This window comes from Elephas maximus, chromosome 6 (genome assembly GCF_024166365.1).
Source record: "Elephas maximus indicus isolate mEleMax1 chromosome 6, mEleMax1 primary haplotype, whole genome shotgun sequence".
Classification (NCBI taxonomy): domain Eukaryota; kingdom Metazoa; phylum Chordata; class Mammalia; order Proboscidea; family Elephantidae; genus Elephas; species Elephas maximus.
This window is the reverse complement of record NC_064824.1, coordinates 10,699,378-10,721,195: the sequence shown is the minus strand read 5'-3', so window position 1 is coordinate 10,721,195 and position 21,818 is coordinate 10,699,378. Positions and strand designations below refer to the sequence as shown.

At 42.1% G+C, this 21,818-nt stretch overlaps 1 protein-coding gene across 1 annotated transcript in view; it reads right to left on the bottom strand.

The window, feature by feature from the left end:
* Nucleotides 1-21,818, bottom strand: part of CNTNAP5 (contactin associated protein family member 5) — a 1,201,383-nt gene that overhangs the window by 590,955 nt on the left and 588,610 nt on the right. The window contains exon 8 of the mRNA XM_049889068.1: nt 2,214-2,478. Within this exon, the coding sequence (XP_049745025.1) occupies nt 2,214-2,478 (265 nt within the window). The remainder of the gene's footprint in view (nt 1-2,213; nt 2,479-21,818) is intronic.

Here is a 21,818-nt window from a genome sequence, read left to right as displayed (position 1 = left end):
CCTTGCTGAGAGGGCCATGCCTCAAAATTGACAAGGAGAGCCTTGGTGGCTCAGTATTTAAAAGCTCAGTTGCTAACCCAAAGGTCAGCAGTTCAAATCCACCAGCTGCTCCATGGAAACTCAGTGGGGCAATTCTACTCTGCCTTATAAGGTCACCATGAGTCAGAATCAATTTCACGGCAATAGGTTTGGTTTGGTTTTTGGTGATACTTTCATAAGCTGCCAATGCCACAGAGGTTTCAGAAAGAAAAGAAAAAAGGAAAGAGGCAATAAGAGAGAAGAAGCAGAGAGAGAAGAATGAGGAGCCTTACTAAAAGCTGTAACATGGGTCAAAGGCTATAACACTGAAGATAGTGAGAGGCCTAGAAAAGATGCTGTGGCAGAGCTGGTGGTGACAGGCCTAGCAGGGGCCCTGTGGCAGAGCTGGCTGTGACAGCAGAAACCTGCTGCTAGGAATGCAGCTGAGAGAGCTGCTATACTGGCTATGAGCTGGGTCAGTTAGCAATGGAGAGGCTGACAGCACAAAAGCCGAAGGCAGAGAGGCTTGTGAGGCTGGAGGGGCACGCATGGCCAAAAGGAGGCCTGTGGTACCAAAATGAGGCCTGCATGGCCAGAAGATGGCATGTGTGGCAGAGAGGAGGGCCTGCTTGCTTGCATAAGCAAGGATTGAAATAAGCTGTCCTGCACTGTGGAAACCCTGGTGGCATAGTGGTTAAGTGCTACGGCTGCTAACCAAAAAGGTAGGCAGTTCGAATCTATCAGGTGCTCCTTGGAAACTCTCTGGGGCATTTCCACTCTGTCCTATAGGGCTCCTATGAGTTGGCATCGACTCGACGGCAACGGGTTTGGTTGGTTTTTGGTCCTGCACTGAAGAAGGGAGGGATGTGTTCTCCGCTGCAGGGGAGCCTTCAGACTCTTCCTATGTGCTCCTGATCCTGATCCTGAATTGTACTGTTACCTCCTTAATAAACCACTTAACTGTAAGTACAGTTCATGAGTTCTGTGTGGTCATTGCAATGAATTATCAAACCCAGCAGATGAGAAGAGAATGCCACTGGGACAACGGCTGGTGTTGGAATTGGTAAAAACGTTGGAGAGCGGAGTTATGTCTGACCTCTGCCTTATAGAAGTCAGCTCTGGACTGATCCTGGTTCTTATCCCTAAGGAATCTAGACATGGTCAGGAGCCTCTATTATGGCCCCACACATGACTTTCTCACAGACTTGTTTCATGTCACTGTATATTAAGATCTATACCTGCTGCTTTCAAAACAAGTGCTCCTCAAACTTTAGTCATTTAGGGACCATTTTTAACAGTGTTGCTATCTATTTTTTTTTCTATACTCCTATGCCATATGTACTAGGATTTGCTTAGTAGTTTTTTAAAAAAAATTATTAAAATATTTTTTAAAACTGCTAAATTTTATTTACGGAGCCCCGGTGTGCAACACTTAAGCAGCTGGTTGCTAATTAAAAGGTTGGTGGTTCAAACCCACCCAGTCGCTCTGTGGGAGAAAGGCCTGACCATCTAGTTCCATAAAGATTACACCCAAGAAAATCCTATGGGGCAGTTCTACTCTGTCACATGGGGTCGCTATGAGTCAGAATCAGCTTAACTGCACCCAGAAAAGAGCAACAACAAATTTTTACCTGAGATAAAATTTGGGGGCCGGAAGGACTCACGTGGTAATGCTGCATATGGAGAAAATACAGACTTTGAAGTCAGACAAATTCGGGATGAAGCCCCGGTTCGTTAGCAATGAACATGCAGTTTGGGAAGTTCTTTAGCCTCTGTGTGTCCCCGTTTCCTCCTTGTGAAATGGAAAATGACACCTTCCTAGAATAAGCATGGTGAAGGTGCCGGAGATTTTGTGTCTCGGTCAGATCTGCAGAGGGTCTAGGAGTGCTCTATTCGTGGTCTGTACCGTGCCAAAGAGGATGAGATTATCATCCTTACTCCCACAGGCACAATGAAATTAAGTGACTTGCCAAAGGTCACATAGCTAATTCTGAATGCAGTGTTTTTGTTGCTGTTTGTTCTTTAATAAGAAAAAAAAAAAAAGAACTGCTTCCTCTTCAGACTTGGAATAAATGCGTGGATAGCGGTCCATACTGCTTCCCTGGGGGCTGGCTTCTGGATGTTTGGGTCAGACGCTCAACCTGTGTTGACTTGTCTGACAAGGAATGGACTGAGAGAGCATCAGCAGACGGTACCTGTGAGGATTTCAGCTGCGTGGTTTGCCATTTTCTGAATTGTGAGTCTCAGGGTTCCTCCCTCCAGGCTCAGCAGCAGGGTCCCAGAGCCCTCAGACAGCTCCGTGGACAAAAGCAGACCATCTGTGTTCCATGTCCGAAACTGGAAGCTCACTGAAAGCCCATCGATCTGGGGGGTGCCAGGCAGCAGCAGGTAACTGCGCCTGGAGTTAACAAATGTGATGGGGACAATTTGTGGTTCGGAGCAGGAAAAAGTGACGTTGCCCTGGAAAACAATAAAAATTAAACATGTAAAGGCCGCTCTTTTATTCTGCAACCTGACAAAAAAAATATATAAACTACCACCTGGAGCTGACCTTAATTTCAGGATCATTCCACATTCAGCTGCTAGATCTTAAAGGAAAAAAATATGTCAGCTTTGCTCAGACACACCTGCAAGACTGTTTTCTGTTCCTGTTTTGAAGATTACAGCGCTATCTGAAAAGGGGCCATCTGAGGCACCAGAGATGGAGGGGGATGGGAAACATCAGCATTTTCTAGATATAAAAACAATTAGATTCACTCAGTAAATATGTATTGCAAATCAACTACGTGCCCGGCACTAAGCTTCCCAAGAGATACAGTGCAATGGTGGAGTGCACTGGAAGTGATAGGCACCAGCTCCCACAGGGGCCTGGCAGAAGCAATGCTTATGGGAGGCAGCAAAGGCTTCCCAAGTGAGGCGATCCTTGGATGGAAATAGAGGATGGAAATAGATCCTTGGATGGAAACGGAGAAATAGGTGCGAGGATGTGGGGAAGGCAAGGGGGAAGTGTGAGCTGGCTAGCAGTTTGCATGTGCAAAGACTCAAAGGAATTAGCAAAATGGTATCCCTAAAAAATTGCAGAGAACTTGACATTTGTAAGCAGAAAGTGGGGAAGGGAGGCCCGGGGAGACTGGAAGTGGGTGAGGCAAGAAAGAAGGTGATAAGAGGCAAAGGTGGAAAGAAATTTTATGCCGTGCTATATAGTTTTCATTCACATTTAGAAGTAGGAAAGTGGCATTGACTGGATTTTTAATTTAGTAACAGTGGAGGCTAAATGAGAGGACTGAAGCTGGGCGTGTTAAGTCCACAGACGAGAACCAGGAAGAAGAGTTAGGAAGAGTCTTTGGTACATAAGTGAAGGAAAAACTTCTCCAATATATCTGAGAAGGCCTACAGTAAGCTTCTAAATCAGAAGTTATGGGAAAATAAATAAAAGTATACATGTCACCAATGGAGCCTTGTGATGGGGTCTCTTCCAGTAGAGGAGCAAGTAGAAAGCCAGGAATACCTTATGAAGTGTAAATAGGCGTCGTTTTAGGAAGGCCATTTGGAATTTGTACTGTAAACGCCATAGACAGCCACTTCCTGTTTTCTACTCCTACCTTTTCCTCCTTTAGCCTCAAACACCCATCTTCACAACAATGTAGCAGGCTTATTCAGAAACCATGATACATTATTCACATCAAAATAGTCATCAACACACCACAAGATGCTGGTGGCTCAGCCAGCTCCCGCTTATGCAAAAAGACAAAAGGATTCCATATGGGGGAGACCTTGGCTTCAATGTTTGCCTTCATTCTCCACTGAGAAGGTCAGATGCTATACCTAGCACAGCTCTCAGTCTTGGAGCAGGTTAATGGGTCAACTTCCAAAACCTTGTAGCCTGGCAAAACGTCCCCAGACCCCATCCATGTTTGCTTACAATAGTCTTGTATTCCTGAAAACAAATAGCAGCCCCTTCTCTTTCCTGAACTAAAACAGTGCAAACTTCTACGAACAGTGCATTTCTAATCCTCGCTCATCAATCACGCTGCTGTGAGCATATGTTTGCATGAATCATTTGTTGTAGTTGTTTAGATATTTTCTTCTCCTCAGGGTGAATCCCCAGAAGTCAATTAATACGACAAAGAGTAAGGCCCTTGGTACCCATCAAGGAATCCCCCCCTACTCTCCCAGCGTATACTGTCCCATTTTCCAGGCAGTAGGTGAGGTGCTTACATGCACAGTTTGTGTGTTCTACACAGCAACACTGCTAGATTTATCTTCTTCACTGAAAGATCACACAAACTGAGCTTACAGAGCTTGAGTAGCTTCATGAGAGCCGTGTGTTCCACTAGCAGTGATGCCTGGAGAAGAGGGAGTCTGTCTGACTCAGAAGCCTCCGCCTTTAGCCCCACCCCGACGACACCCCTCCTCTGCACTGGGGACAACCGTTTTTAAAATCTGTCAACTTGCTCATGGGACCTCAATGTTGTTCTAATGTGCATTTTTGGATTTCTGGTGAATTTCCTCTCAAGAATGAAGACATCCCAAGTGATAGGAGATGAACTGCAGCAGGGCCGTCTTCTGAGAGGAGGACAGTCAAAGACGCTTCTACAGAGAAGTCCAGAGACTGCAGTGTCTTTTATTTTCTGTTCCTGGGGTCAGTATCATCTCCTCCAATGGTTAATTTGCCAGAGTGCAAGTACTCAAAGTTTGAGGCTGTGTAGAAAGGAAGGGGAATGGTTGGGAGCTAATGATGAAGCTAAAGGCAAAACTTAAGAGACTGTTAAAATGCCTCTTTTCTCCAGTGATTTTAAACCCAAAGTTCAGCTCAACACAAGTCATCTTGTGTGTGTTTTCTACACTAACATCCACAGATGGTTGGAATCAGGGCAGTGGGGGGTCTAGAGGGACTTTGCTTACTTGGTCAGCTACTAACACCTGACAAGTGTTCTAGGGCACTGTGTTCCTCAGGCTCCCTCCATTCCACTGTCCATGCAATGGGTCCACACTACTTGAGAACTCAGTAGGTGAGCTCAGAGTCCAAGGTGCTCCTGGGTACAATCCAGGGATGAGAATTGGTTAAGGTAAGACAATACCTGTGGTGCTCAACACCCTACTTAACAAGGGTCAGAAAAATGTGTGCTGCCCTGGGCCACGCTCCTCTCTCCTTACTGGCTCTCCTAGTTCACTGTGGGCCATGGTTTCCACCATTCCTCACCTTCCCCGTGCACTGTTCTTTCTATCCTTACCCTGTGCTATGGGTCTGCTACTCAGCCTGTCCTCCCAAGACATCTTTGTGCTGAGTGCGCACCCCTGCCCTGTTCTCCAATAGTAAATCCAAGGAGACAAGAAATGTGAGCGGGTAGGAAATGCCTCTGCAGTAAATCTGACCCTATTCTCCAGACAAATGTGTTTCCACCTCAGCAAACCATCCCCACAGCAACCATGATGCCCCTCCTGCTGACATTCCTGCCTCAGTTATGCATGCTGCTGACAGAAATGCCACAGAGTGTTGAAAGCATCAATAATCCCCTCATCCACTAAAAATGGGGAAGAAGAAAAAAATCAGCTAAATGAAAAAATGCCACTATGGAAATCAATATGGAATATTTGATATTATTCAGTGGTGACTTTTGTGACCTCAGAATCCTTCTCAACATGGCATTGGAGTTGAGAAGGACTCACCACCAATAATTTAGAATTGGTATGCAAGAAGGCAGTTTAATTTGGAACTGTGTCAAAACAGAGGATGCAGCGAGTGGACAGACTATATTCTGCCCCATGCACATCTTTAATCTGAGAGTTCAACTTTCATCACCCAGCTCTCCAAGAAGAAGACATTCATTCAGCATTCATTCAGGACTTCTCAGCCATCGTAAAACGACATGCTAATCATAGGGGTTTCTAAGTTATACACATAAATGTGATCCTGGTCTTTTGCATTCTATAGTCATGAAATGTATATGGTGAATGCAATTGATACGAAGTGTGCTATGACACCTGCGGTCCATTATAAGCAAATCCTCAAGGGGCCCTGGCCCCACATGCAAGACGGAAAGGAAGCTTCACTGTCAAAGGTCCCGTTTTTTCCTCCATCACTTACAAGAAAAATGTGACGTTTTTCTGGAAAACAATAAGACCCGGGCCTTTTGCTGTCCTAAAAGGCGGTCACAGCATTCAAGCCACCAGCCTTCTGTCAGTTGTACTGCGGTAACTTGCATGTTGCTATGATGCCGGAAGCTATGCCACTGGTATTTCAAACACCAGCAGAATCACCCATGGTGGAGTTTCCTGACTGAGACAAACTAGGAAGAAAGACCTGGTGATCCACTTCTGAGATTTAGCTAACGGAAGTCCTATAAATCACAACAGCATATGATCTGATAGGTTTCAGGCTGGAAGAGGAGTCCCTTAGGTTGGAAGAAACTACACAGCAGACACAACAATGGACTCAGACACACCAACAATCGTGAACAAGGTGCAGGACTGGGCAATGTTGGTTCTGTTAGACATAAGGCCACCTTGAATCCGCCTACTCCGCGGCAACTAATGACTACATCCCAGTGGCTACACCCTCGGCGCCTGTTGAGCTTCTCCTCACTAGACCACCTTGTCCTGGCTGATTGGTGGAAGTTCACTCTCTGAGGTTGCTGGTCACGGTTATGGTGAGGCCCCCCCCCAGGACAGCAACTGCCTCAGGTCACACAGTCCCCCGACAAGGGCTCCCCTTGTTCCTAGGCCTGCAGGTCTCAGTTGCCTGTGCTTTTAGTCTTATGCGTGCTCATGCTTCTCCAAAAGGCCAGGTAGCCAGAAGTACTGGGACACAAATAAAAAGCCATCTGTCTCTTGGGAACCCCCAAACAATGTTCACTTTTCTCCTCTGGGGACATACCAAGGCCTCCTCTTTGCAGCCCTGAAAATGCACACATTCTCTTTGTGTCTTTTTTCTGAGACAGAAGAGTTTACTTTCTAACAATGATTCACAGATCTTTGAAACCTGAATGACCAGTTTACAGGCTGTTTTAGGGACACTCCCCATATCTACATAAAACACTTTGTTTTGTGCCTTAAACAACAAAAGCTGATTACTTTTCCCTACCTGACCAAAGTTTATTTGTGGCTACTAGAGCTGGGTTGCTAACCAAAAGGTCAACTGTTCAAATCTACAAGCTGCTCCTTAGAAACCCTATGGGACAGTTCTACTCTGACCTGTATGGTCACTATGAGTCAGAGTAGAACAGCAACAGGTAATTGACCAATGGAGCCCTAGTGGTACAGTGGATGAGAACTTGGCTGCTAACCGAAAGGTTGGCAGTTTGAATCCACCAGCCACTCCTTGGAAATCCTATAATGCCTGATCCTTGGAACACAGACTCAAGCTCATTTCAGTGAAGGAAGTAAACATTTTTTTGTTGATTCATTCTCTAAAAGGAGGCCCTTCCTTCAGAGGGCAGAGAGAGAACTCAGTTCAATAATTGCTATGAGGGAGAAGTACATGGGCCTGTCAGGTGATGTGCAGGGAACATTGACAAGAGATGTTATGCATGGAGAAAAAGTCAGAGGCTCTCACATGGCTTCCACCTCCTTCTAGCTTCCACATAGGGTGATTGGCCACTAAGCAGCAAAGGACAGCTCCTGCAAGCTGTAAGACCTGCCTTATTTGTCATCCCTGTCATAGGTAACAAACCCACTGAAGTGTGAAGACACACTAACAGCAATCAGAGCTTTTAACTTCACTTTTTCAATTTGTTGTTCCTAAGGGAACTCCCCACCTAAACACACTTCCTGCCTTCCTCCCTCCACTGGGAGTCACCCCTTCAGGCCTCTGTGCCCATCCTCACACTGGCCTCCCTCCAAGGTGGAGAAGACCTTCCTCCTCCCCCATACTTGAGGCCTTCCCCCACTACCCACTCCAGCCTACCAGGTGGCTGCCTTTTCCATTGGCTTCCACTGGCATGTGTTACCTGTAGAAATGTATTGTATTTTTTACACTGCCTTGCAGTGACGAGCTACTTGTTAATTTCTGTATTATCTATCTTAATTATTCAGTGCTACTATAACAGAAATACCACTTACCACAAGTGGTTGGCTTTAAAAAACAGAAATTTATTTGCTCACAGTTTAGGAGGCAGATGTCGAAATTCAGAGCACTGGCTCTAAGGGAAGGCTTTCTCTCATTGGTTCCAGGGGAAAGTACTTGTCTTTTTTCTTTGGCTCCTCCGCGATCTTCATGTGGCATGCAATCTATCCACCCCTTCCATCTCTGCTTGCTTCTCTGTGACTAATCAGTTTGGTTCATATCTCAAACGTGATTGGCTTAAGGCATACCCTACACTGACATTCCCTCATTAATATAATAAAGAAAACCCATTCCCAAATAGGATTATAACCACAGGTGTAATGATACAGTTCAATCTAGAACATTTGACCCTTTGGTCCTCCAAAATCCATGTCCTTCCCACACGCAAAACACATTCACCCCATCATCATCCCAAAAGTCTTAAATCAACTCCACATCCAGAATCTTATCTTCTGAATCATCAAAAGCAAATATGGGTGAAACTTTGGGTATATTTCATCCTGGGACAAAACTCTTCATCTATAAACCTGTGAAATCTAGAATGCAAGTTGCCTTCTTCCAAACTGCAATGGTGGAACAGGAACACGGTAGAAATTTCCATTACAAATGGGAGAAATTGGAAGAAAGGAAGGTTCACAGGCACCAAGCAAGTTCAAAGCTTAGCAAAACACATTATTTTAGCTCTCAAGTCTTAAAAGCCATCCTCTGTTCTCCCAGACCACCTGGGCAATGGGCCTACCCTCCTCCAGACTCTGGGTGTTGGCCATGTTCTCTGGATTCGAGGTGTAGAGCCCTCAGAGCCCTGAGCATAGGCCTAACCTTCCAGGCCCAGAGGTATGGAAAACTCACCCCTTTCGATTTGAGTAGTCCCATTCTTCTAGTTGGAAACCCTGGTGGAATAGTAGTTAAGAGCTACAGCTGCTAACCAAAAAATCAGCAGTTCGAATCTACCAGGTGCTCCTTGGAAACCCTATGGGGCAGTTCTACTCTGTCCCTTAGGGTCGCTATGAGTCAGAATCAACTCAACAGCAGCAGGTTTGGTCTTTTTTTTTTTTTTGCTCTTTATTCTTCTAGTCCATCTGAGTGGTGACACTACCTCTCAGGCCCAGTAGGCTCTGTTCTCTTGTCCCTTCAGCATGGCAGCCCCATCCCCTCAACTTTGGCCTCTGGACACGGCAGCCATACCCCCTCTGCTTTAGTGGTGGCCCCATCCTCTAGGCCCAAATGAAGGGCAACCCCCACTCTAGAACCAAGTTGGTGGAGATCTGCTTCTTTGAAACCTAGGAGGCCTTAGCTCCACCCTTTGAAACCTAGGGCTCGTGGCTTTACCGTTTGAAATCAAGTCAGCCCTACTTCCAGCATTCCTTCCAACAGTTCTGCTGATCTTTTTGTTGCTACATGGATGGTTCTTTTCTTTTCTTGGAGGATAACAAATGTAGCTTCTGTGGCCTGATTCCTGCTTATCAAATTCCGAGAGGCAGACAGCTTCCCTCTCTTTCATCATGTCCCTGTCCCCTCCATTACAAGGTGATAGGTTTTCTGCTGTGGTAGTTGATTAGATCCATCAGTCACAGGCTTAATTTCTTTAACAAAAGATTGTGTAGCCATGTCCTTGGTGAAAGTTTTAGGACATGTGCCTTTAGTTTGTACAACAGAACTTTCCAAATCTTTAAGTTCTGTTTTCATTTTACATAGTTTATTAAGTTCATCTTTTTCCTCTTGCATTTTACTGTAAGCAGCACAGAGAAACCTAGCTGCCCTTTTAAGAGCTTTCTTAGAAATCTCTTCAGCCAAATACCCAATTTCATCACCTACAACTTTTACTTTCCACTAAACGTTTGAACATAATTAGACAAATTTTTTGCCCCTGCATAGAAAAGCACTGCTCTTTCTCCACTGTCTAATCACATGTTTATCATTTCCTTTCAAAGCCTCACCAGAAGCACATTCAAAGTTCACATTTCTAGCAACATTCTGTTGACGGTGCCATATGTATTCTCTAAGATGAAGAGACTTTCTCTGCAGCTCTCCTTACTTCTTTCTGAGCCCTATCCAGAATGGGCTTCAACATCTATAAATCTACCAACAGTCTTTTCCAGGCAACCTAGGCTTTTGAAATTAGGCACCTTAAAACTCTTTCAGCTTCCACCCATTACCCAATTCCAGAACAAATTCCACAGTGTAGGTATTTGTTAGAACAGCACCCTACTCTCCAGTGCCAAATTCTGTCTTTGTTGTCTAGTGCTGCTGTAAGAGAAATACCAGAAATATTTAACAAACAGAAGTTTATTTTAACAAATAGAAATTTATTTTCTCACAGTTTAGGAGGCTAGAAGTCTGAATTAAGGGTACTGGCTCCAGAGGAAGGCTTTCTTTGTTGGCTCTGAGGGAAGTTCCTTGTCTCTTTTCAGCTTCCATTCTTTGGCTCCTTGGTGTTCCTCACCACAATGCCCGTCTCTGCTTGCTTCTCTATGCCTCATCAGCTTGGTTTCTATCTCAAAAGCGATTGGCTTAAGGCACACCCTACACTGATATGGCCTCATTAACGTAATAAAGAAAACCCATTCTCAAATGGGATTATAACCACAAGTAAATGGGTTAAGATTTACAACACATATTTTGGGGGGACACAATTCAATCCATAACAGCACCTTACATAATGATACATTTGTAATTCCTATATAGTGTTCTGGGCATCTTGCTTTGAATTTTGAGAAGGAAGGATGGGTGCTAAATTTAGGCGGAACTGGATTCTTATGATAAGTATTTACTGGAAAATCATATATTCTCTCTGATCTCCAGTTTTCACTACTGGAATTAGGAAAATAATGATAGAGGGTGACTCCAAGATCAAATAAGGCCACATACAAAGTATCTAGCATTGTTCCTGGCTAGTTGTTTTCCTGGGTCTGCTGTTTTTCTGGGTGACCTAAGGCAAGTCACCTGGAGAGATTTACAAAAATCAAAAGCAAAAAAGTTGCCATCCAGTCAGTTCTGACTCATGACAAATCCCTGTGTGTCAGAGTAGATCAGTGCTCCATAGAGTTTTCAATGACTGATTTTTTAGAAGTCAATCAGCAGGTCTCTCTTCCAAGGCACCTCAGGCATATCTGAAAAGCCAACCTTTCAGTTAGCAGCCAAGCACTTAATTGTTTGTGCAACCCAGGGCTGCCAGGAACTTTAGTTTCCTGTTTGTAAACCAAGGCTGTTGGACTGGAGGATCCTAAGTTTCCCTAGTCCCTGTATTCTTTGGGTATCTTATTATCTATCTTATCTGGGAGGTAGGCATCTATCTGAATCATTTCTGTTGTTGGCATTAGAAGTGTAATCAAGGATTTACATTTAAAAATAACTTTTCTTATGATTCAAAGCATAAAAAAGGAAACCCAGGTTTCTTCCCTACTGATTCCCATTGACTACAGAAAACAGCAAAGGCACTACTGATGATATTAAACAAACAAAAAAATAGTAAGAAAGCAGAAGGTAATATTGTTTTATATTTAAAATTATAAGCACATTTTTTTTTTTTAATCACACTTACTAAAGGGTAGCAACAAAATGTCGATTCAATATTCTCCTACCACCCCCAGGAAAAGCATACTAAATTTTTTTACAAATAGACTGCTAGGTTAATGCAGAAATGTTTCAGTAATTACAGAGGTTGAAACTTTCCTTGAGAAGGTAAAGTGGGAGGGAGTATATACAGTTGCTTAGATAAGGAGCTGGGCCAGGGGCTGTGCAAAGAAAACCAGAAAACAGTGAGATGGAAGGTAGGCTCTGGCAGCAGCCTTCCTACCAACCATAACCCAGCCCTTCTTCTACAAAATCTAGAGCTATGTCAAATGCAGATTAAAGCCAATAAAACACAACCAACCAAAAGCCCTTGTCCATGGTAGAATGTCTCGTTAAAAGGAGATCTAGAAGTAGTAGCATAATTACCATGATCCCCTGATGACTGTTGGGTGTGGAGTGTGATGGCTCAGAGGTTTGTGACATGACTATAGATTGAACCAGATGAAATGACACAAAGAGGGCTTATGGCTCATACAGAGGGGCAACCAACTTCAGATGCTTATCTGCCAACAGGTACAATGGATAAAATTCCATGGAACAGACTGAAATTTATTAATAGTTAGTTAATGGGCCTCCATGTTTGTCAACTATTTTATTCTACTAGGCTCAACAATACAGCGCCCATGGAAGCGGCAGTCAAAAAATCAAATGGCATAATACACTGGACAAATCTCATGCAAAAGCCTTTTTAAAGATTTAAAAACCAAACATGTTACTTGGATGACTAAGGTGTGCTGATACGAGCCATGGTCTTTTCAGTCACCTCATATGCATGTGAAAGCTGGACAATGAAAAAAGTAGATAGAAAAAGAATTGATGCATTTGAACTGTGGTGTTGAATGCGTGGGCTGCCAGAAGAATGAGCAAATTAGTTTTAGAAGAAATGCAACTAGTATGCTCCTTAAAGGAAAATATGGTGAGACTTGGACTCACTTACTTTGGACACATCATTAGGAAACACCAATCACTAGCAAAAGACACCAAGGTTAATAAAGTAGAGGGCCAGTGAAGACAAGGGAGACCACCAATGAGACAGATTGTCACAAGAGCCACAACAGCAGACTCAAACATACCAATAATCATGAATATGGTGCACATGGGGCAATGTTTTGTTCAGTTATACATGGAATCAACTCAGGTGCAACTAATGACAACTTGTTTGTCACACACTTCTAAATGTGGACTCTGTCAGTTCTTCATTGAATATCTGATATTTGTGCCTTGTCTCAGATAGTTCATGACATAAATGCCTTAATTTGCTAGACCAGAACAAGGAATTAGCAGTACCAAGAAGAAAGACGCTGTTAGCAAATGGCTTAAGTTGAGCCCATTACACAGCTTTATGATTGAACATAACCCTTTACTTATTTAAGTTGAGGTCATTTATGTACACAACAAACTTTAGACCTTAACAGCATAAGATAACCTTGCCTGAGTTTCACAGTTAGGTATTGCCTTTGCCTTATCTTCCAGCTGAGAATCCACTCTTTTTTCTAGTTTTTTTTTTTTTTTTGCTTACTTGCAGATATTGTGTTGGCAGAAGTTACAGGCAAAGCTAGTAAAGCAACAATGGGACCATCAATAATGAAGGTGTTCATAGGTATTTCTCATTTTTGAGCATTTTTCTCCCAGTCAAATGGCTAGTGATGACAGATGACATCTTTTCTAGGTGTCTTGGTTTTACACAGAAACTCTGGTGGTGTAGTAGTTGAGTTCAGCTGTTAATCAAAAGTTTGGCAGTTTGTTTCCACCAGGTGCTCCTTGGAAACCCAATGAGGCAGTTCTACTCTGTCCTATGAGGTCACTATGAGTTAGAATCGACTGGACGGCAATGGGTTGGTTTTACAAGTGCATTCCTTTTGGAATCATTTCACTACCCAAAGACACCTATTACTGCATACTACTAGTGTCTCACAACACTTAGCTGTCTTACAGAAGCCTACAGAAGGTTATCATCTGCTTTGCATTACACGATAATCTGAAAACAAAGAAGCTATGAGTAAAAGACATGTAAGGAACATGTAAGATCAATGGTCTCCAGACTGTGCCCCAAGTTTCCTTGACTCTCTTCTCCTGGGGCTTCATTTCCCTTACCAAACTCTGCTCACCATCTTGGCAATGAGATCCTGATGTGGGCTCACATCACGTAATGAGACTAAGACTGTGCTAGTCGGCCACTCTTAATTTGTTGAAAGGGGATCTAAGGTCATATCAGATGGAGGGTGGCTGGGAATAGACCATGGCAAGGTGGAATGAGTCTGAAGCAAGCCTGGTGACTAAGGCAGAAGCTAGAGAAAGGGATTGAATGGGTGGGCAACAAAGATGGAGGCAGTCAACTCATGCTGGGACTTCTCAATTGCAGTTAACATGATGTCCTGGCACATCCCTTGGTTGGGTCCTGAGTGCAGAAAACTTGTCCATATGGCCATTCTCCCACTCCAGAAAACCATGTTTTAAGACCCCAAGGGATACATAAGACCTGACTTGAAGTTCTGCTTACCTAGGCTGGATTTGGAGTTTCCTAAATGTGCCCCTTATATTACTGCGCTGAGCTGCTATTTACAAAGCTTTTTCATTATGGATATTTGTTTTCTTTCTAATCATCATCCAGACATCACAACACCCTGGTAAGTAAAAAATAAAGCTAGTAGTGCAAGGCTGAGGTTCAATCAGGAGGCATCAAACAAACCCAATCAAGCATTTATAAGCTGGGGAAAAATGATCATGATTCAATCTAATTTGTGGGGGGAAATTTCAAAGCCAGTCTTGATTATACAAATGAATACAACCATTTCTAATTGGATTCTTCTGAAAACTACCAGGGCTGACTGATATGCTATCGAAAATGCAGGAAAAAGTCCGTCCTGGGAGCTAAAGCTGTTTTCCCAATTCACAAACTAAAAGGGATCAAATTAAGGCTCTTTCTCATATTTGGGGGAAGATAGGCACCTGCATTCTTTCATTTATTTATTCATCAGATGTTAGCTACACAGTTCCTATAGGCCAGGTTCACTCCTTATGGTTAGAGACACAGCTCAGGAAACAAGCAGGTTCAGGCCATGTCGACCTGGAGCTTGCATTACTGTGGGGTGAGGGACATGGAACATCTGACCACAGTTATTATTAAGTGCTGTGAAGCAGAAGAACACACTGCTGGGAGAGTATGTAACAAAGTGTCATGTAAAAACTTTTGATTTTAAATTCAGAGGACAAGTAGGAAAGAGTAGGTCAGGAGCAGATTTGGGTGGAGGGAGAGAACAGGGGAGGAAGAGCATTGGGGAGAAGAGAATGCTGTATTTCAGGAATTTAAAGGTGGTGGGTTTTGAGATGCTTGGTATTGGTATAAATGAACAGTGTTCTGTTTCTGCCAAAGGAGGCCTTCAAGAGTTGTGATTATGCTCCTTGAGGTTTCATTTGAGGCATACCCAGGAGAGAAGTGTCATGAGTATTGGAGGGAACGAAATGGAAGGAAGGCTCAACTTATGACCAAAGTGTATGGGCAGGCCTGGTTGGTATCCCCACACGGCCTTGTCCTATGGCCTCATACCAGTTGGCTATCTGCAGGCACCATTAAAGAGGGATCCACCAAGAACAACGCATTGCCTTTGACATCACAGATGCTCTCTTAATTTAGACTTGCCTCTCCTTTGCCCTTCCAACCCCACCAGTACCTGGTTTCAGACCCTCAGCTTTACATTCAGTCTTGGTGCTCTGTCTACTTGTTCCTTTTGTTTCGGGCCCTGTATTTTGTACTGGTTCCTTGTACACCAAAGATGAGCACCCTCAGCTGGGTTTTTGGCTTTTGCAGATAGTGGTAACATTTACCTAGAGACTACAAACCTGAACCCCATGCTTCTGTCAGTTTGTCATACTGTGGTAGCTTGTGTGTTGCTGTGATCCTGGAAGCTATGCCACCAGTATTCAGACACCGGCAGGGTCACCTATGGTGAACAGGTTTCAGCTAAGCTTCTGGACTATGATAGACTAGGAAGAAGGACCTGGTGGTCTACTTCTGAAAAAAAAAAAAAAAAAGCCAGTGAAAACCTTATGAATAGCAGCAGAACACTGTCTGATATAGTGCCAGAAGATGAGACCCTCAGGTTGGAAGGCATTCAGAACATGACTGGGGAAGAGCTGCTGCCTCAAAGAAGAGCTAACTTTAGTGACACGGATGGAGTCAAGCATTTGGGGCCTTCATTTGCTGATGTGGCATGACTCAAAATGAGAAGAAACATCTGCAAACATCTATTAATAACAGGAAAGTGGGATGTACGAGGTTTGAATCTAGGAAAATTGGAAATCATCAAAAATGAAATGGAATGTATAAACATCAGTATCCTAGGTATTAGTGATCTGATATGGACTGACACTGGCCATTTTGAATCAGAAAATCATATGGTACACTATGATGGGAATGACAAATTGAAGAGAAATGGCATTGCATTCATCTTCAAAAAGAACATTTTAAGATCTATCCTGAAGTACAACACTGTCAGTGATAGGGTAGTATCCATATACCTACAAGGAAGACTAGTTAACAAGCCTATAATCAAATTTACACAGCAAACACTAAGGCCAAAGGTGAAGAAATTGAAGATTTTCACCAACTTCTGCAGTCTGAAATTGATCAGACTTACAACCAAGATGCATTGATAGTTACTGGTGATTGGAATGTGAAAGTTGGAAACAATGAAAAAAGAACAGTAGTTGGGAAATCTGGTCTTGTTGATAGAAACCATGCTAGAGATCACATGATAGAATTTTGCAAGACCAACTACTTCTTCATTGCAAAAACCTTTTTTCACCAGCATAAACAGTGACTATACACTTGGACCTCACCAGATAGAATACACAGGAATCAAACCAACTACATCTGTGGAAAGAAACAATGGAAAAGCTCAATATCATCAGTCAGAACAAGGCCAGGGACTCACTGTGGAACAGATCATCAGTTGCTCGGATGCAAGTTCAAGTTGAAGCTGCAGAAAATTAGAACAAGTTCACTAGAGCTAAATCCCTCCCCCCAAAAAAAAACTAGAGCTAAAGCATGACCTTAAGCATCTCCCACCTAAATTTAGAGACCATCTTGAGAATAAATTTGACGCATTGAACACTAATGACTGAAGACCAGATGAGTTGTGGAATGACATCAAAGATATCATATATGAAGAATGGAAGAGGTCATTGAAAAGACAGGAAAGAGAGAAAAGATCAATATGGGTGCCAGGAGATACTCTGAAACTTGTTCTTGAATTTAAAGTAGCTAAAGTGAATGGAAGGAATGATGAAGTAAAAGAACTGAACAGAAGATTTCAAGGGGTGGCTTGAGGAGACATGGAAGGAATGATGAAGTAAAAGAACTGAACAGAAGATTTCAAGGGGTGGCTTGAGGAGACAAAGTGTTATAATGAAATGTGCAAAGACCCAGAGTTAGAAAACCAAAAGGGAAGACACATTCAGTATTTCTCAAGCTAAAAGAACTGAAGAAAAAATTCAAGCCTTGGGTTGAAATATTGAAGGATTTGATGGGGAAAAAATTAAACGACATGTTGTTGTTACGTGTCGTCTAGTCGGTTCCGACTCATAGCGACCATATGCACAACAGAACGAAACACTGCACGGTCCTGAGCCACCCTTACAATAGTTGTTATACTTGAGCTCATTGTTGCAGCCACTGTGTCAGTCCAACTCGTTGAGGGTCTTCCTCTTCTCCGCTGACTCTGTACTCTGCCAAGCATGATGTCGTTCTCCAGGGACTGATTCCTCCTGATATGTCCAAAGTATGTAAGACGTAGTCTTGCCATCCGTGCCTCTAAGGAGCATTCTGGCTGTACTTCTTCCAAGACAGATTTGTTTGTTCTTTTGACAGTGTATGGTATATTCAATATTCTTCTCCAACACCACAATTCAAAGGCGTCAACTCTTCCCCAGTCTTCCTTATTCATTGTCCAGCTTTCACATGCATATGAAGCGATTGAAAATAGCATGGCTTGGGTCAGGCCAACCCTAGTCTTCAGGGTGACATCTTTGCTCTTCAACACTTTGAAGAGGTTCTTTACAGCAGATTTACCCAATGCAATGCGTCTTTTGATTTCTTGACTGCTGCTTCCATGGCTGTTGATTGTGGATCCAAGTAAAATGGAATCCTTGACAACTTCAATCTTTTCTCCGTTTATCATGATATTGCTCATTGGTCCAGTTGTGAGGATTTTTGTTTTCTTTATGTTGAGGTGCAATCTATACTGAAGGCTGTGGTCTTTGATCTTCATTAGTAAGTGCTTCAAGTCTTTTTCACTTTCAGCAAGCAAAGTCGTGTCATCTGCATAACGCAGGCTGTTAATGAGTCTTCCTCCAATCTTGATGCCCCATTCTTCTTCATATAGTCCAGCTTCTCGTATTATTAAACGATGTAGGAAGCATCAAAAGAAGACGGAAGGAATACAAAAGTCACTATTCCAAAAAGAACCAGCTGATGGTACTGAAGGAAGAAGACCAAGCCACACTGAAGATGTTGATGAAAAACAAGTCTCCAGGAATTGACAGAATGCCATTTGAGAAGTTTCAGCAAACGGATGCACTGCTGGGAGCACTCAGATGTCTATGCCATGAAGATTGAAAGAGAGCCACCTAGCCAACTGACTGGAAGTGATCCATATTTATGTCTATTCCAAATAAAGGTGATCCAACAGAATGTGGAAATTATTGAACAATATCACATGCAAGTAAAATTTCACAGAAGATCGTTCAAAAGTGGTTGCTGCAGTACATCATCAACAGGGAAGTGCCAGAAATTCAAGCTGGATTCAGAAGAGGACGTGGAATGAGAAATATCATTGGTGATGTCAGGTGGTTCCTGGCTGAAAGCAGAGAATACCAGAAAGATGTTTCTCTGTGTTTTATTGACTGTGCGAAGGCATTCGACTATGCAGATCATAACAAACTATAGACAACATAGCGAAGAATGGAAATTCCAGAAAACTTAATTGCGCTCATGAGAAAGCTGTACTTAGACTAAGAGGCAGTCGGTTACACAGAACAAGGCGATACTACGTGGTTTTAAATCAGGAAAGTTGTGCATCATGGTTGTATCATTTCACCATACTTCTTCAATCTGTATACTAAGTAATCCGAGAAGCTGTAATATATGAAGAAGTAAGGGACATCAAAACTGGAGGAAGACTCCTTAACAACCTGTGATATACAAATGACACAACCTTGCTTACTGAAAATGAAGAGGACTTGAAGCACTTACTAATGAAGATCAAACACCACAGCCTTCAGTATGCATTACACCTCAACATAAAGAAAACAAAAATCCACACAACTGAACCAATAAGCAACACCATGATAAACTGAGAAAAGATTGAAGTTGTCAAGGATTTCATTTTATTTGAATCCACAATCAACAAGCAGGAAGCAGCAGTCAGGACATCAAAGGACACATTGCATTAGGCAAATCTGCTGCAAAAGAACTATTTAAAGTGTCAAAAAACAAAAAGAAAGGTGACACTTTAAGGACTAAGGTGCTTCTAACCCAAGCCATGGTGTTTTCAATTGCCTCATATGCATTAGAAAGCTGGACAATGAATAAAGAAGACCAAAGAAGAATTGATGCCTTTAAAATTATTGTGTTGACAAAGAATATTGAATATACCATGGATTGTCAGAAGAATGAACAATTCTGTCCTGGAAGAAGTACAGCCAGAATGCGCCTTAGAAGGCAGGATGGTGAGACTTTGTCTCACATACTTTGGGTATGTTATCAGGAGGGATCAGTCCCTGGAGAAGAACATCACACTTGGTAAAGTGTAGCACCAGCAGGATAGAGGAAGAACCTCAAATTGATGGGTTGACACAACAGCCGCAACAATGGGCTCAAGCATACCAAGGACTGTGAGGATAGGGCAGGACAGGGCAGTGTTTCATCCTGTTGTACATAGAATCGCTATGAGTCAGATCTGACTTGATGCCACCTAACAACAACAACACACCAGGGGAGGACTATGGGAGGTGGGGGTGGGAGGGAATGAAAAATGGACCCATGTTGAAGCAGAAAACCTTTTCGTTTTAAGATGGAAGATGAAGCTCTAACTCTATCCTGAACATTCCTTAATTTCTGTTACCAAATATTGTGAAAAGTTATTTGGAAGTATGAATCAAGAAGTTTAAAATTATTCATCCTTCTGACACTTTTCTTCTACTTTTAGAAACCTGTTCTCAGGAAACAAACTAAAATTGGACTAGGATTTCTACACTAGAGCAACATTATTTATAATAATACAAAGCTAGGTAATCATTTAGTAAATTATGGTATATCTGTAAGACTCACTATTTTGCAGCCACTAACAATATTCATGGTAAGTATGAAATATGCTTATAATATAAGGTGAAATGAAATGAAATGAATATAAATTTGCCTGTATAAATCAGGTAAAATAAGCTTATATAAATACGTAGTTAAGAAACAGAAACAAATTTGCTAAATAGCTATCTCTAGGTGGTAGAATTATGGTGATTTGTATTTACATAATTAAAACTTTCTCTAGTTCCAATTTATTTAAAAGGAGGAGGTATATAACTTTTATAATAAAAGTTTTAGTTAAATAGTTTTCCATGCATGTTTTGACTTTTTCTAAAAGCTTTCCTGACAATATTCAGAATTAGTAATTAACACTGAGCAATCATGTGGCCTGTGGAGAAAAAGAAATAATACCAGTTAATCTAAGTAGAGACAGAGCTACTGGATATGAAACATAATGACTATGATTTTTCAGATATGTTCCACCCCCGAATAATTTCAGAAATACTTGTTCCCTCTAGTGTAGTACTAAATCAGGTGTCTGCTCTACTCAGACAGTGGTAATAAGTCATTACGGTAGTAAGGCCGAAGGAACATGTGAGAGAAAGACAGTGTTGTGGGGGGGGAGGAGGGGCAGTGGGGGTGTGAAGGCGTGAGACTGTATGTGTGTGTGTATGAGAGAGTGTGTGTTTGTGAATGTGTGTGTGGTTTCTTCCTTTTGAGTAATCCTTATTTTCCAATCTTTCAATCCCACATGTATGTGCAAACATGTCTATGGTGCTTTTTTAGACTAAATTCACTTTAGTGAGCAATTAGTGCCCTTTGCTCTGAAAGCATAATATGGACTTCATAATGCTTTGGTACAAACAGGAAAAGTATCAGGTGAGTGTGAAGGACAATACTAAAACCTGACAAATTTACAGCTCAATAATGGTGCAACAGTTAAGCGCTCAGCTGCTAAAGGAAAGTTTGACAGTTCGAGACCACCCAGTGGCTCCACAAGGAGAGGTTGACAGTTCAAGCCCACTCAGTGGCTCCAAGAGAGAAAGACCTGGTGACCTGCTTCCATAAAGAATACAGCCAAGAAAACCCTGTGGGGGAGTTCTACTCTACTGCCAGGGGTCACAATGAGTCAGAATCCACTCAATGACACCCGAAACAACAATGTGTGTACTGTAAAAGTCAGTTTCCCAATTTCATCAGTAATTATTTGTGAAATAGGCAGAAACATGTCCAATCCTAGTTATTACTATTGTCTCTAAAGAAGCATTTCAGTGTTTTAAATTGAAAAAATAGAGAACTTGCAACCAGGAGACATACATTTGGGATGACAGATAGTCTAGATCAGCACTATCTAATAAAAATATAATGTGAGCCACGTACGTAATTTAAAAATTTCGGTAGCCATGTCAGAAATAATAATAATAAAAAGAAAGAGATTAATTTAATTTTAATATTGGATTATTTGACTCAATGTATAATACTATTTTAAATATGGCAATCAATATTAAAAAATTATTAATGAACTATTATACACTATTATTATTATATTTTTACTAATTCTTCAAAATCAGATGTGTATTTTACCTCTACAACGTATTTCAATTTGTACAAGCCATATTTCAAATGCTCAATAGCCACATCTGGTTATTGGCTACCATATTGAATAGCGTTAGTCTAAAAAACTAGGTCTCCATTATTATGATGATGGTAGAGTTGGGCTTCCCTACTTTGACTCTGAGATAGAAATTGTATCACTTCTTATGTGACAGCTTCCATATACTGACCTTTATGCTCAAAGAGATTGTGGTAGAGATTCCCAGTTACCTACTCAAAACTTATTCTCCCTATCTTTCTTGGTGG